Source organism: Calliphora vicina, chromosome 4 (assembly GCF_958450345.1).
Source record: "Calliphora vicina chromosome 4, idCalVici1.1, whole genome shotgun sequence".
In the NCBI taxonomy this organism is placed as follows: Eukaryota; Metazoa; Arthropoda; class Insecta; order Diptera; family Calliphoridae; genus Calliphora; species Calliphora vicina.
The window spans coordinates 22,269,883-22,287,489 of NC_088783.1; the positions used below are offsets into that span (position 1 = coordinate 22,269,883).

The following is a 17,607-nucleotide window of genomic DNA, read 5'->3' on the forward strand; positions in this document are numbered from 1 at the left end:
AAATTAGTTTATAAAAATGTTAAATAAAAATAATTTCAACAAAAGCTTTAAAAAAAGTTTTTCAAATTGTATAAAATTAAATTCTAACAATTTCTAATGAAAGTATAATCTTTGGAACAAATGATGGTATACATAGCTTGGAAAATGTTGCTTATATTTTAGCTTTTTCATACAAATTCAATCCAAAGTTTCAAAGTTACACAATTTTCACATGTAGAAAGTAATTATATTTTATTTTATTTGATTTTTGTTTCTTATACATAAATAAATGTAGACAAAAGTAGTTGATTCATCAAATACACAATGAATTCAAATTAAATTAATCAGACTTGTGTAAAAAATTTCCAAGAAATGTTTGACAATTCATTTACGAACATATACTTGTTTACTGTAACCATATATATGGTTGATACAATCATGTGAATCATAAATTAACCATATTATGGTTACCACAATCATGTAAATAGTTACTGTGACTATAATATTGTTAAAAAACTTGTAACACTATTTAAATGCTTACAATAATAGTGTTTATAAACCGGTTAACCGAAAACCCGGTTTTTCTTCGAAATCTCGGTTTTTTCGAACCGGTTAATTTAAAATGTTGATTTTCGGTTAACCGGTTTATACGTTTTTTATCACTTGGTTAACCGGTTTTTAAAATTTGGGACTAAAATTAATAAATCTTACGTTTTTGTGCATTTTTATGCCCTTCACCATGAGTGACAAGGGTACACGCAGAGAAAAAATATAGTTGGGCATGGTTACTGTAACCATTTAAATATTGTTACAAGTTTTTTTAACTATATTATAGTCACAGTAACCATTTACATGATTGTGGTAACCATAATATGGTTAACTTACGATTCACATGATTGTCTCAACCATATATATGGTTACAGTAAACAAATATATGTTTGTGACAACCATTTATATGATGAAGGACTTATCATATTATGGTGCTCTCGGCTTAAGGCTTATCATAATCTGAGAACAACATATTATGATAAAATTATTCATCATAAATATGGTTGCCACAAACATATATATGTTTACTGTAACCATATATATGGTTGAGACAATCATGTGAATCGTAAGTTAACCATATTATGGTTACCACAATCATGTAAATGGTTACTGTGACTATAATATAGTTAAAAAACTTGTAACACTATATAAATGGTTACAGTAACCATGCCCAATTATATTTTTTCTCTGCGTGTATATATAAGTTTGTCATTCCGTTTGTAATTTCCACATTTTTCATTTGCGACCCCATAAAGTATATATATTCTGGATCGTTATAGATAGCGGAATCGATATAGCCATGTCCGTCTGTCCGTCTGTGTGTTGAAATCAACTTTCCGAAGCCCCCAAATAACTTACATACACGATTCATACATCAATATCTCGGAAATTCTTCCGGCACGGTCGCTTTTTAAAATCGAGAAAATCGGTCCACAAATGGCTGAGATAAAAAGAAAAACTAGGACAACCTCGATTTTTGACCTATTTTTGACCTATATCTGGATTACTAAGTCATTAATATAGATAATATGGAAATCTAATGATAGATATTTCAAAGACCTTTGCAACGACGTATATAAGACCAAAGTAAGTTGGACAATGGGTCAAAATCGGAAAAAATATTTTTTAACCCGAATTTTTCATCAAACTATTTTTTTTGTCATAAATTCTTTTTCCAAAAAAATTAATTAAAGAAATTTAAAAAAAAAAAATTTAAAAAAAATTTAAAAACAATTTGGAGAAAATAAAAATTTTTTAAAAAAATTTGAAAACATTAAAAAAAAAATTTTGATTTTGTTTAATAAAAATATTTAAAAAAAAAATATTTTTAAGTATAATTTGGTGAAGGGTGACGAAGGCGAATATAGCTCTCTTACTTGTTAAGAATTACAATGTTTCTAAATAGTAGAGGACGATGAGTTTACTTAAAAGTAATTGAGAATAAATTTCACATAATGAAACTAATAAAAATTAAATTCCGCATAATTCTATTAATGATTCATTAAAAACTTAGTAATGATTTTACCAAACGCTAAATTGAATACCTTCTTTCAATAAATTTGGCTTCATTAGTGTGTTTTTTTCTTAAAATTTTAATTTATTATTCATTTCGTTAGCTTTTCAGAAATATTACAGGAGAGACTAAGAACGTTCTAAAATCCATTATTTGAAATATTTATGAAATCTGTTAATGGAGTTTTTTTATAATGACAAATAATCACAGGAAATGCGTCCTTATTTGGGACTTGTAATATTTTCTGTTTTATATCAGAAAGTCAAGGTGATAATAAATTTAAAAATTATCAAATATTTAATTAATAAAGTGTTTTACATTTTTTGGTTGAAATTTAATGAATAAACTAATAATTAAAAAAAGTATTATATATTTAGTAACATATGTATTTATACTCAATTCCATTTGACTGAGATAATAATTTTTAAATTTTTACAAAATAAATGGACTTAGCACTTTTGTATATTTATAGTTATTTAATATTAACCATTCCTGACTACTAAAAATTACATATTTTAAAGCTGTATATACTTTATTGGACATTTTATGTTTTCTACACATACATGACGGTTAACCGGTTTTTTCGATATCGGTTAACCGAAAAATCGGATTTTTAAAGAATGCCAATTTTTGCTTAACCGACCGGTTTTTTAAAAAGTCGGTTTTTTGTAAACACTATACAATAACCATGCCCAACAATATTTTTTTTTCTCTGCGTGTAGTTAGACCTATAGCGGAGTGGAGATTTTTGACACAGCAATTTCAAAACGTTTGCGAGCAGTGCGATTCATCGAAAAGCAGTGAAATTGGCTACCATACGAATTTAAGCTGAGAGACCTTGAAAGACGATTTTGTATGTCTTTGGTGAGAACTGCTGAAATCTGATCAGATCATCACAGGGAACCTATACCGAACACAACTGATTCGTTTGAAGCAAGTATTGGCCGAATATGCGGTCAGATATAGAATATATTGATTTATTCTACAATTTTTGTATAATAGCCATATAGTGATACATTTTCAATATAAATCCATTAACTTTTGTATGTTTAACAGATCATTTTTTATCTGAAAATCATAAAATAAAACTTCCAAGAAATATTTTAATGAACAAAATTTTGTAATAATTTCAAAGAATACTGCAAAAGTTAATTAATTAAAACTAAAAAGGTTGATGTTAACAGAAATTTGTACATATTGAAATGAAAAACATTAATGTACTGATTAAACCTTTCAGGGTCAAAAATAATTTTGGTCGAGCTAAAAGTATGAAAATTTATATTTTTGCTAATTGAATACGCTAAATCCGGGAAAAATAAAACGTTTTGTATTTGGTTGCTCCCAAGTCTGTGTCTGTCTTTTATTTAAAACAAAAAAAATAAAACTATTATACAGTAAAAACGCATAGCAACAGAGTATATTATAATGTCGAATATATTCGACAAAACCACTGAAAGGTTTAAATCATCTTATCTTAAATTGTGTTTTATTAAGTTTCCTAAATTGAAATCGCGAAAAATGGATATTTGGTTTCAAAAACTAATGCAAATATGTTTCCTAGAATACTAAATTATTTTAATCTGGCAACTATGTATAAAAATATGTCTGTATCTATGAGGGCGACATTGCAGAGAGTTAAAAAAACTACCCATTAAAAAGAGAGTGTGTTATACATCTATATAGCAAAAACAAAGCAAACACAATAAAAATTGTATTTTTTTTCTACAAGGGGAGGAGCTTAATTCATTGTGTATCTATGTATAATTGAGCACACTCACACTGACTAAAACATTTTATTTTTATAAGCAGACACATACATAAATAACTAAGTATCTGTGAGATATAAGTATATAAGAATACATACCAAAGATAAATATTAATAAAAAGGGATAAATCTGAAAGATACTGCACAGAGAAACAGAGAAGCTTGGAATAGTGAAGATAATTTGAAAAAAAAACCGCCGGTAATTTATAGATACATTTTTGAGATTTGTGTAAATTGTGCAGAAAAGCAAAAAAAAAAACTGCAATCACGTTTATTTGTTGTGCTAGAGTGGTATCAAAAAAGATACATCTGTTAGATACTTGGGAAAACAATAAAAATCGTTGTTGTACGCTCACACTTAACTACAACAAAATACAAGAGATATCTCTATAAAACAAATACAAACTCGCATCAATAGCAGAAGCAGCAGCTGCTGCAGTAATGCCAACAGCATCGACGACAGCGATAATGTACTCATTACATACACGCCTACTCCTTCGTGCATTGTGTAAGGTGTGTGTTTGAGTGTGAAGGTGCGTTGTGAGAATATTTCGAGTGCATGAGCTGCTGCAGCACTGTATCACATGCTTTTGTGGTGCACTGGACGAGCGAGACGATCCATATGATGTGTGAATTGTATGGATATCATGGTGTTGGTAGTTTGTATCCAATTGTATCGTTTGTTTGAATGTTTATTTGTGTATTTTCAAAAGGTATTAAACTTCTTTATCTGAGGATAAAGCTGTAAATATCCGCGAGATTTACTACACGACGCGTGTCATTTCGTACCCAAGAAATACAGCAAAAAAAAAAACATTTGAACCGAAAAAAGAAAAAAACTACGAAAAATCCCTAAATTCAAACTGCAGCAGCTTTAACTTCTGCATTTCGTCGGTTTTTTGTTTGTTCACATTGACAATGTAACGACTTTAAAAATCCTACTTCACTGCATCATCACATCCAAAAATTGTTTACATACTACTGCTCGTTTACCAGCAGAGTATTGAATTATACATTTGTTTGTTTGTTTGTGCTAAGTCCGACTGTCTACTCACTCGTTTAAATGGCAACATTTAGGCCAAAACTGCAATTGCATTGATTTGTTTTCTCAACGTATTCTCTAGAGGAGTTTTGGTTGGGTTTTTGTTTTCGTTTCGTTTGTTGACCAGAAGCATCCGTTAATGTTTTACCAACAACTTAACGGCTCGTTGTTTCTTATTGCCATGTTCAACTGCTTGCTGCTCGTACTCAACGTACTACACAACAATCAGTGATTTTAAATCTTTTTGCATTTTAAATTTAAACCATCAAAGCCAGCAAAGGAGAAAAACTAAAAGTAACAAAAAACTATTTACCAAATGTGAATTTTGTGGCGGCTTCTTCTAAAAACAAAACCGTACAAAGAAAGAAAAATATTTCAGACAAAAAAAAGAAAAAAACAGCCGTACAATAAAAACTTTTGTGGCGTGAAAATAAAAAAAATAAAAAACAATTGTTTATTGTCTTTAGACAATAGTTTGTTACAAACAAGAAAAAAAGGAATTTACTTTCAACTTACAATCATAACTTGGTTTTGTGCTGGTTTTTTGTAGACTTCCTGTCGCCGCCGCCGCCATGTTGGTTCCACCCGATATGATGGCCGCCCAAACGCGCATGATCTATCAGATGAATCGTTATTGTGCGGAACGAGTTCAAGCTCGCATGTTTAAAACCGCTACGGCGATACGTGAAATTTGCAAAATTGTCCAGGACATTTTGAAAGAGGTGGAGTTGCAGGAGCCTCGTTTTATCTCTAGTTTAGTTGAGTGTAATGGCAGGTAAGATATCATTTTCACTTAATTTAATTGAAGTATTGTTAATTTTAATAGTGAAAATAACCGGATGTAAACTATTAAGAAAATCAATACATTAAGTTAGAAGAGTCATGTTTCTTAATTTCGATTTCAAATTCATTGTCCTAATTATAACCCTTTCAGCAGACAAAATTGTTCAAATCTATTTATATTTGCAAAATAGACAAACTTTTCATAATTGCACATAATATGAATAATTCATTTTATTTTTATTGATTCTGTAAATTTAAGGGGAAATGAAAAAAGATGAAATAAATTTGAAAATTCTAAACCGATTTTAATAAAATTATTTTCAACGGATATGTATGTGGAATATGTAGATGAGTTTAAGTTTTGAATTTGGACTTTAAACTCCAGTGGGGTACTTCGGGTATATCCAAAACATAAAATTATGACAATTTCTTGTTCTCGATCCGATTTGAAAGATTTTTCTTTTGAATGCGGTTGACCGCTGTCATCTGTCATTTAATCTCACTTAGTTATTAAACATTATAGTGTAAACAACAACATATTTTTTTAGCTTCGAAAATGTCGAATTTTGTGCCAACTAAGCGTCATATGCGGGAAGTTTTGCTTTACTTCTTTAATTAAAAAGCGAAGCATATGGAGAATTCACAAAGAAAACAAATTCGTAATAGCACCCGAATTTGTTGCCAATCGAATGATTCGGTTGCACAGATAGAATTTTTCAGTTCTAGCTCCAGAATATCAGTGGATAAAGAAGAAATGCGGTTGAAGCAACCAAACTTTTGTTACCACTTCTAAAATTTTGTAGTCACAAGTTTAAAATTCGGTCACTAAGGCAGAATCATTCGATTGGCAACAAATTCGGTTGCTATTACGAATCTGTAATAGCAACCGAAATTACAGATTCGTAATAGCAACTAGTGTGAAATTTAGATTCGTAATAGCAAATAGTGTAAAATCTATCAGAAGATAGCTTGTGTGGTTCAGACATGGTGATTTTGATACGGCAGACTGAGATCTCCCAAGCCAGCCACAAATTTTTGATGACCAAGAATTGGAAGCATTACTCCATTAATCTTGTTCTCAAACTCAACAATTTCTAAATGTTTGCTGGCAGCGAATTTATCCGAAAGCTGGGAAATTGGATACCATACGAATTGAAGCCGAGAGACCTTGATATTTAAACGTTTTGCATGTCCGAAAAGATGTTTTAATGCTATAAAAGAAAATGGCTCCATTACGACAACCCGAAGCGTAAGACATCATATGTGAATCCTTGCTAACAAGCCGAATCGACACCAAAACCAAATATTCATGACGCTAAGGTAGTAACTATCTGCATTTGGTGAGACATTTTTGTACAGAGCTGCTGAAATCAGACAAGAGCATCACAGGGAACCTGTACCGAAAGCAACTGATTTGTTTGAAGTGAGAATAGGAAAAACGCCCAGAATATGCGGCCAGATATTAAACTGTAATATTTCATCATGACAATGCTCGCCCACATGTATTGAATACCTGTTAAAAAGTATTTAGACTGAAGTGGTTGGGAAGATTTGCCTCACCCGCTTTATAGTCCAGACCGGGCCCCATCCGACTACTATATGTTTTGATCGATGCAGAACGCTTTCTCTGCAATACGCTTCAATTTGGAACAGAGTATCCGATATTGGCTTGATTCGTTCATGGCAAAAATGCTAAAAAATTAAAAAAAATCCTCGAATTTTTAATATAAAATAAAAAGAAATTTGTCTCTGCAATATATTTAAAGAAAATTGCATAAAAGTTTAAAAATATTTTCTGGATATTGTCTCACATAACTCTGGTTCTACTTGACAGATTTTGCATATTTGCAATACCAAACATTTTAGATTAACAGAAAATATTTGGAAAAAATTCCATTCTCCTAAGTCCTTTAATGTAGGCTCTATCTTGCCTTCAATAGACAGACAGGCGGATATCCGAGTAAAAAGAACTGCTAATTTATGTAGGCCAATTTCGGATACTCTGTTCTAAAGTCAAGCGTATCCCAGAGAGAACAAATAGTAGTCGGACGGGGCAAAGTCTGAACTATAAGGCAGATGAGGAAAAGCTTTTTTTCTAAATGGTTTTTAACAGGTATTGCAACATGTGGCCCAGCGTTGTAATGATGGACTATTACGGTTTCATGTTTGGCCGCATATTCTGGGCGTTTTTCGCTTCTAACGAATCAGGTCCCCTGTCATGGTCTGGCCAGATTTCAGCAGCTCATAATAGATACCCTTTTTCTCCCAACGACTACAGAGCCTATTCGGCTTTGGTGTCCATTCGGCTGGTTGACCGGGCTTCACGTACGATCTATTATGCTTCGGGTTATCGTAATGAATAAATTATTTTCTTTTATAGCGTTCAAGCAGCAATTCAGACATACAAAATTATCTTTCAAGGTCTCTCGGATTCAATTCGTATGGTGCCCAATTTCCCTGCTTTTGGATGAATCCTGCTGCTTGCAAACGTTTTGAAATTGCTAATTAAGTAGCACCCAATGATTTTGCAAGCTCTTGTTGAGTTTAACAACAATCTTCATGTTGTAATGCTTCCAATTCATGCGCAGACAAAACAGATTCGTGATAGCAACCGAATTTGTTGCCAATCGAATGATTCTACTTTAGTGACCGAATTTTACGGTTGTGGATACCAAATTTTAGAAGGGATAACAAAAGTTTGGTTGATTCATGCGAAATTATTCTTTGTCAACTGACTTTCTGTTGATAGAACCGAAAAATTCTATGTGTGCAGCCTAATCATTCGATTAACAACAAATTCGGTTGCTACTACGAATCTGTTTTCTCTGTGTGGTCTTCAAACATTTTTGGCTGACCTGAGGAGATCTTCCTTGTCAAAATCACCACTTCTGAATCGATAAACCATCTCATGGACGTTGAAACCGATGGAACACATTCAGCAAACGTTTCGTTGACACAAGTAAATCATAACTTATATCATTTAACGCTTTGTTGGCACAAAATTCGACATTTTCGAAGCAAAAAAACTTTGTTGTTTACACTATAATATTATTATTAATAACTAATTGAGAATGACAGATAAAAAAATTAAAACAACAATGCGTTCAATAGATATTGTAAATCCCGCGGTTTTTAGTCATACACCCAATAAATTGTAAAAGCTTCTTGAAACAGTTATTTTGAAATTCAATTCATAGTGCTTAAGTTCTCGAAAGAAATGCCTACATCTGGGGCCGAATTACCGCACTCGTGATCGAATAAACTATCGTATTGAAAAATTATTTCGATAACCTAATTATAACAAAATTACGATCGAATTTACTCGATATCGAATGCGTTAATTCGGCCCCTTCTCTGTATATATGACTGATCAACTGATCGACGGTATTGATAATCAAACTTATTCACACATTTGCATTATAAATGTATTCAAAATGCGATAAACATCTACAATTTCCTTTCTAATTAATATTAAATAAGTACAATGGAATTCAATGAAATTTTTTCTTATAAAATATTGCATTGTTTAAAGAGCACTTACCTTTACTGCACCACCACACAACAAAAATTGTATCTGAAAAAATATTAAAATAAAAATTATAAAACACATTAGCTACCAATTAACCAATCATAAAATTCCAAAATGTATAAAAATTCTTTACAAATCAGAATTAATTTTATAAAATTTACAAACCAGCAACACACAAAAAAAAATAATGCGACACAAAAATGAAATGAAGTGAATGTGAAATTTTCACACGTCACAACACGCGTACGAGTATGAAATCAAAACTGTCAAAAAACAATTAACACCAATTAAGTGACAGAAATAAAGGAATCCCAGAGCCACAAGAAATCTTGTTAAAATGAGTTAAAATGAGAAATTGAAACAAAAAACAGAACAGGATACAAATGGGAAAAAATAAATAAAAATAAAACAAGGAATTGAACAGAAGTTTGTATAAAAAAAAGAAATAAAATCTTCAAATGATCATACAAAATTCAATAGAGTTTTAAAATACAAAATCAAACACCACAGTGTGTGTAAAGTAAAAAAAAAACAAGTAAAAGAGTTTTACTGAGCCATAAAGGCGTTGAAATGTATAAATATTTTTGTTTTTCCTTTTAACCACATTTAAAGAAAAACCAAAACAAAATGATCATTCACGATCGATGCCAATAAGATGTTGATAATGACGATGGCGTTGCGGCTACTGATGATGATGACTTAACAATAAATGGTATTGAAGAAGAAAAACAAAATATTTTCCTTGTATTTTTATATATTCTTTTAGTTAGTAGAAATTGTGGTATTTAAGAGCTAACATACAACAGCTACTGGTACCGCTGCAGTGACCCAATAGGAATTCAGACATAAAACATTGATATTATTCAGTAGATCAATCCTTACTTTATTTTTTAAAATGTATACAGAGAAAACAGATTCATAGTAGCAACCGAATTTGTTGCCAATCGAATGATTCGGTCGCACACATAGAATTATTCGGTTTTATCAACAGAAAGTCAGTTGATAATGAAGAATTTCTATTAAAGCAAGCAAACTTTTGTTACCACTTCTCAAAATTTTGTAGTCACAAAAATGTAGTAAAATTCGATCACTAATGTAACATCATTTGATTGGCAACAAATTCGGTTGCTACTACGAATCTGTTTTCTCTGTGTAACAGTAAAATAAATTTAAAATTACATCGAAATAGCTGAAAAGCGTTTGAACAGGCATGGATCCAGAGGGGGTGAAATAGGAAATTTTCCCCCTCCCAAACCGAAAAGTTTTCATATAGAAAAAGGAATAAAAAGAAAAATGTAGAACAAATTTTAATTTTTCCCGCCCCCCAAATGGTTGACCTGGATCCGCGACTGCGTTTGATCAATATCAATGATCAGTATTTTATAAATCCAAATTAAAATCACTTCTTTCAATTCAACTTAATACACGCAGAGAAAAAATATAATTGGGCATGGTTACTGTAACCATTTATATAGTGTTACAAGTTTTTTAACTATATTATAGTCACAGTAACCATTTACATGATTGTGGTAACCATAATATGATTAACTTACGATTCACATGATTGTCTCAACCATATATATGGTTACAGTAAACATATATATGTTTGTGTCAGAATCGATCCAGGGTAATGCTAATAATAGGGATAAAAGCCACAAAAGAAAGCATACATTAAGCTTTTATAGTTAGTATTGCAATTCAAGCATTTGCTGGTTTTAGAATCATGATAATTACATCTCAATTTCCTACAGGGTTACAACTTGTTACCACCTTTAGATGTGGTTTTCATTATTTTGTATCAGACTTTTTAAAAACACCCATGATAATTACGAATACATGTACTTTGCAGTCGGTGTCGTAAATCTGTTACACAAATATATTTAAAAAAAAAAATAAATAAAACACACTCTTACAAATTGTTGATGATGTATTGAAATTGCCTTAAGATCTGTCAAAATCTGTTCTTACATCTCCAAAGAGATCAATTTGTTTGTGTTGTATTTGTTTTTAATCTGTTCAAGTGTTGAACAAAAACAACTACTTGTTTTACGCTTGAGTGTGTGTACATATTTGAGTGCTAATTGTTTTATGGTTGAATGAATCTTTAACACTCTCCTTCGTCACTCTCGGCTTTGCACCACAACTCATTTCACTTGGCATCCGTCATCATGATCGTTATGGCTGCCACATTGATAATCATGTGGGTTTTTGTATTGATTTAATGGTTGACAAAAGATCATTTAATATATGGACTGCTTGTCAAAGGAAGGAGAAAGAGAGACGCAGGCATTTTTGTTAGAAAGGAGTGGAGAAGGAAACCAGAGCTTTAATTCGGATTTGATTGGAATGTTTTAGATTTAAAAGTAATTTTCCAAATAAACCATAAACTCCGATACAGATTGTCAATTTAGTTAAATAAATAATAAATCTTTATTGAATCTACTATTCGAAATAATCCTTATTCAATAAAGATTTACAACTTTTGTTTTTCTTCCATTCATAAGACAAGAGGAATCATCTTTGAAAAGACATCACAGTTTTATAACTGCTTTAATTCACGTTCTTTTGGAAATAAGAGGAGTTTCAACACTAACATCGTTTTTAAAGTGACATCGCAATTCTGCTACATTGAATGTACTAAGTAGAATAGGATTTTATTTTTTAAAAAGTAGTATACAACCTAGATAAAGATCATTGTAATAGAGTTAATGAATACGCCTCGAAACAATTCCTATTTCTTAAGATTCAAAGTTCCAAGTTTATTTTATTTATTTAATGAAGATATAGGAATTCATCAACATCCTCGATTAGCTTGCTTTAGTGATCATAAAGTGCTCTCATAATAGCGGAATTCAATATTCGTTGAAAACTACCGTTCAAATCTTGCATATGTTGCAAATTCTATATTTTGTTGTTGTGCAAAATATAGCACTTATGCCAGATTTGCAATATATGCAGGGGTAGTTTGCAACAAATAGTGATTTCCCCTATTTACTAGATTATTTTCCTCTCTCACTTCAGTTACCACTGCGTTTAATGGAGTTCATAGTCCCGTTATGATGTTATTCTTAATCTTGATTATTCGCGGGTATGATCACTTCGATCCAATTACAAAAATTTGAATAATGAAGTGTGTTTGAACAACAATGCTTTATTTATTCCTTTATTGTATCATAATAAATTGAACTTGGAACAAGTTTATGAAATATCTCCAATCGAAATTTCATATTTTTAATATTACATAATTCCTTTGAATGTTGAATTCTTATTGGCAAAGACCTCACTTTAAAAGCAAATGAACAAAAACATCAGAGCACATGATCTTGGCAGCTAATTATCTTCGATGTTTCTTAGTTCGTTGTTGTTGTAATAGCCTAGACAAATATCCTCAATTTTAGAATCCTGTGCTTTGGCATTGAGGTCAATACCAATTAAACGGGAAGATGAGACCTTAAAAGCAGATGAACAAAAACATCAGAGCACATGATCTTGGCAGCTAATTATCTTCAATGTTTCATAATTCGTTAATCCTCAATTTTAGAATCCGGTGATTCTGCTTTGAGGTCAATTCCAATTAACTGGGCTACTTCTAACGGGTTAGTAGATGAATGAAGTGATCTACGTTTGGCTACAAGATAAGCATTCGCTGGGGTCAAAGTGGTTCATGAGGAACCGGTTGGCATTAAACCTATTGCTACACCCCAACTTCAGTTATGTCAGAACTACTCTTGTTCACAACTATAGTCGTCCTACAACTAAGACATTCAGGCATTATCCTGTATCCGTGTCTCCATGATTATCGTTCAAAGTTAGAATGCAATGGAAGTTCTCCTTGGCTTTCCTGAAATGTAGTTTGAATGACGTCATCGATGACATTCCAAGAAACTTTGTTGAATCAGCATGACATTACATTCCGCGACCGGGAGAATCTTCGTTTTCTGGTGTATATATCAATTGTATACTACATTTACCTCTATATGTTTTCCTCGAAATTGAAATGAAATTGTATGAATTAAATTACTCATTAGATGACATCCCAGGAGGAAGTGATTCAGTATAACATTATGCTTCAAGATCGAAATAACTTGTGATTACTTGGATAGATAGTGTTAAGAGGTTCTTTGTATGCAGCCAGTTACATTCAGGTAACTAGCATATAAAGGTGTTCAGAATTGAGGTACCGGAACTGATCGTCTTTAACTTGGTAAAGTTCAGAAGCAATCCTTGTCCTTATAACTAACTAAGAAGACTCACAACCTCCAATCCCTCGGGGCAGTTGGACACCGGACAATGATATTATAACACCCTGAGCTATTTGAGCCTACCTGACTTATTCGGGGAATAGGGTCAATCAGATTATTGCGCTATTATGGCAGGATAGTGCAAGAGGGGTGGTAGCGGATGAACCGTTAAAGGTCAACGATAGCGCCCACAAGCTTCCAGGAAGCCTACGCCTATGCTTAGACAAACAAGGAGTGTCAGGTTCCACTAAGCTCTTCTTTGTCCTTACAAGCAATAAAGGAATCCTGACAAATCAGTCAAACAGATAACATGAATAAAACGCCAATACAAAAGATAAGTCTCCCAGGAGGTCACAGACGACTGTCACATCCTCTCGCTTCGGCTGTAAGCTCCATGTATCTGGGAGGGAGTAATCCATGTTCAGACAGTATTTTAGAAACCTAAAGGACCTATGCTTCACAGGAGTTAAGCTTATAAAAGAATACACCTCGTTCCCACTCAGCGGAATTGAATTATTTAAATGGCAGTCTCGGTTGGTCGGTAATGTGATGCGATATCAATTCAGTACGATTTGTAATGAATACGATCTTCGATCTATGTTTAGCTAAAGTGAGTTTTAGATATTTCCATTTCCAAACAGGCAGGAACCCTTGAAATTTATTTAGTTGCAGATAGTAAAGAGACTGTACATCTATGAATTGACTTGTCAAAGGGAATTAAAGAATTTTCTGGCTTTCAAAAGTCCAGCCCGAATAATTGTTGTTTCCCTTTCACCTATTGTTTGTGTGCTTTTGTGGAGGCAACTGTTGAATATCACGATCTTCCCTTCAAATGTCACCAGCATTCGTTTTCAATCCAGAAACTGGAGGAGATACTACGTGGGTATCTTATTGCCGCTATAATATTTTTGTCCTGTAACAATTCCTTCTACTTATATAACAGTAATGAACTACTGTTGTTAAATATCCAGGCAAGTACTGCAAAATGCAAATAATAATGAAGGGGAATTTTTAATATTCTTTAAATGAATAATTTCTTACATTATAATAAAAAATTTAAACAATCAAATTAATTATTCCCTATAAAAATATAAAGATTCCAATTTTCTCCTTGCAGATATGAAGGCGTTGAAGTCATTTCCCCCATAGAATTCGAAATCGTGCTATATCTCAATCAAATGGGTGTCTTTAATTTCGTAGACGATGGCACTCTGCCCGGTTGTGCCGTTCTCAAACTAAGTGATGGTCGCAAAAGATCCATGTCTCTATGGGTGGAATTTATAACAGCTTCAGGTTATCTTTCTTCTCGTAAAATTAGATCACGCTTTCAGACACTAGTAGCACAAGCCTGTGATAAAAGTATTTATCGAGACATGGTCAAGATGATTGGTGACACCACAGAGGTGAAATTAAGAGTACGTGAAAGATTTATAGTGCAAATAACACCGGCATTCAAATGTTCAGGTATATGGCCAAGATCAGCAGCACATTGGCCACTGCCTCATATACCCTGGCCACATCCGAATATAGTGGCTGAGGTTAAAACAGAGGGTTTTGATTTACTGTCCAAGGAGAGTGTCATCTTTCAGAATAAGGCAAATAATGCCGCCAGCATGGAGGGAGATGCTTGGGTGTTGAGTTTTTTTGAGGCGGAGAATCGTTTGTTGCAAGGTAAAACTCTAAATAAATGCACTTTATTCTTATTTATTTTTGATATTTCTTATTAGGTGGCTGCCGTCGCCGTTTGCTTAGCATTTTAAAAACCCTTAGAGATCGTCACTTGGATTTACCGGGCAATCCAATTACAGCCTATCACTTGAAAAATTTGTTGCTGTATGAATGTGAAAAACATCCCCGTGACTTTGAATGGGATGAACCCTGCATTGCGGATCGTATTAATGGCATATTCTTACAATTAATCTCCTGCCTGCAGTATCGACGATGTCCCCATTATTTTCTACCCAGTTTGGATCTATTCAAAGGTAAATCACCCAGTGCCTTGGAACAGGCAGCCAAACAAGTTTGGCGTTTAACACGAGAAATGTTAACCAATGCCAATGCATTTGAAAAATTGTAAAAACAACGTCACAATTTACAAAGATATGGGAAAACAAAAAAGGAAGTCTGCTGCTTTAAGCATTATTTAAAATGTGTATAAAAATTACTAAAAAAAATGTAATTAAAATCAAAGATTTTTTCGAAAAAAAAACAAACAAACAAAATTTTACCTAAAAAACTCTAAACAAAACGCCATAATCTTTAGATATTAGATACAATACTTCACATATGACTACATACATATATTCTTTATGATATGAGTAAATTTATGTGTAATCTTTTGATCTTTATGTTAGATATTTATCGCACTCATATATTGTATTTATCAAAGGATAATCCTTCTTAATTTTTTTACTCCATCTCTCTCTTTCTTCTATTGTTTCAAATTTTTATGTTTTATAAAACATGATATTTTAGCACATGTTTTTTAGCTGTGTATTTCTATAGTTTTTTTTATGCATTTCTTCTATTATTAATATTTTACTAACCCTTAAATATTTCACAGCAAACTGAAACGAGAAGTTTTTCTATTTTTTGAAATTAATTTTGTATACGATTAGATGTTTATGGAAAACTAAGGAAAGGTGATAATTTGTAATACATATATAATTGGGGAAAATGTTTTGTGTCGATCGTGTTTTGCTAAAAAAATTTTGTAGAATAAAAATCTGTTTTAAGTCTCGCAAACAACATACTAAAACCAATAATGTTCTAGATCAAGATTTAGGAAAAATTTCTATTCAAAACATTAAATTGAAAGAGGATTTTTCCGAAGACAGAATTGAAGAGTGCGAGATACCCATTAAATTGTCTTATGTAGAGTTATGCTTAAATGAAATAGTAAAAAATGTATCGAAAGTTTTTGTATTTCTGTGGCTATTATTTTTTTTAAATATATTTTTGTGATTCTATTAATTTTCATAATATTCCACTTTTTTTCCTGCTCTTAGGAAGGAAATTGATATTGATAGTTTGTCTCTAACACAGTGCTAATAATTCATATTGCCCAGATTATATGAAGAGTGTGGTAAAATTTACATACTTCACAAATAAAACGCAAATTCCTTATTTCTGATTATTTTTTTTATATTCATGAAAATGTAGTCCAGAATATTTCGTGATATTTGACCGATCTAGACAAAAGAAGCAACGTCCTCTTTTAAAACATTAAAAACAGTTTGGGCATTTTTGACACATTATTACTGAATAAGGTTTATATTGTGGGCCTATTGACATTTCCCCATATGCATAAACAGTTTACAAAATTTCCATACAAAATCAGTTGTATAAACCTGTTTATGCATACGGGGGATAGACTTTTGTATTTAAATAACTCCGTAAAAAGAAATTCAACGGTTTTTAATCACACGATCTAAGAGGCCGATTCTGATCACCCAAACGAGGGAGCATACGACTATAAAATATCTCACGTAATTAAATTGCTTCACCGGAATATGGCAGGTGGCACCATCTTATTGAAACCACATGTCGTCCACGTCAATATCATGCAATTTAGGCACCAAAAAGACAAAAATACGCGTTATCTAGAACCAGTAACAGTCACTCCTTGAACAGCCTCATTTCGAAGTATGTTCCAATAATGCCGCCAGTTCAAAATCTGCATCAAAAAGTATCACGTTGTGGATGCAAATTTTCGACAGTCACATTAAAAGCCATATGGTGAAAATGTAGGATTTTGTTCGAAAAATCAGTATTCACTTGTTTAAGCCATTCAACAAATCTATTCGTTGTGGGCCTATTAGACTTCAATTCATGTGTCAATTGAAAGTAGTAAGCATGTAGAGAGCTTCTTGAAATTTAAAACTCTTGTCCACGACGCCGAATTGATGTTCTGGGGATGTCACCAACACTCTCATGCACTGCTGTGAACTTTCATTATTTTTTAAATGTTGTTCAACAATGAAAACACGCTTTTTTATCATTGCCATTAACACTAAACTGTCAGCTGTTAAACTGTTTATGTTGGCTAACATAGACACTTTTCTGCACAAATAGCATCAAATTCAAATATTCCGTGATCATCTAAAGATCGGCCACAATACGAATGTGCAATTAAACTTAAAGAGTTCTATATATTCGCTAAATTTACTAGATTTCAAACTCTACGTATCATCATTTATCATGAAG

The 17,607-nt window shown here is 32.2% G+C and overlaps 1 protein-coding gene across 1 annotated transcript; it reads left to right on the forward strand.

Moving 5' to 3' along the window:
• Window positions 1–5,312: 5,312 nt before the first annotated feature.
• Window positions 5,313–15,568, forward strand: LOC135957469 (protein mab-21-like). The gene is made up of 3 exons (XM_065508218.1): window positions 5,313–5,623; window positions 14,519–15,072; window positions 15,129–15,568. The coding sequence occupies exons 1-3, from the start codon at window positions 5,421–5,423 to the stop codon at window positions 15,476–15,478; spliced, it is 1,107 nt and encodes a 368-aa protein (XP_065364290.1). The 5' UTR covers window positions 5,313–5,420; the 3' UTR covers window positions 15,479–15,568.
• The last annotated feature ends 2,039 nt before the right edge of the window (window positions 15,569–17,607 follow it).

What these genes read in the sequence shown, in the direction of transcription:
- LOC135957469 (XM_065508218.1), top strand. Translation starts at nt 5,421, where the DNA reads ATGTTGGTTCCACCCGATATGATGGCCGCCCAAACGCGCATGATCTAT. An exon ending in TTAGTTGAGTGTAATGGCAG is followed by an intron (nt 5,624 to 14,518) that starts GTAAGATATCAT and finishes TTCTCCTTGCAG; the next exon opens with ATATGAAGGCGTTGAAGTCA. An exon ending in GGAGAATCGTTTGTTGCAAG is followed by an intron (nt 15,073 to 15,128) that starts GTAAAACTCTAA and finishes ATTTCTTATTAG; the next exon opens with GTGGCTGCCGTCGCCGTTTG.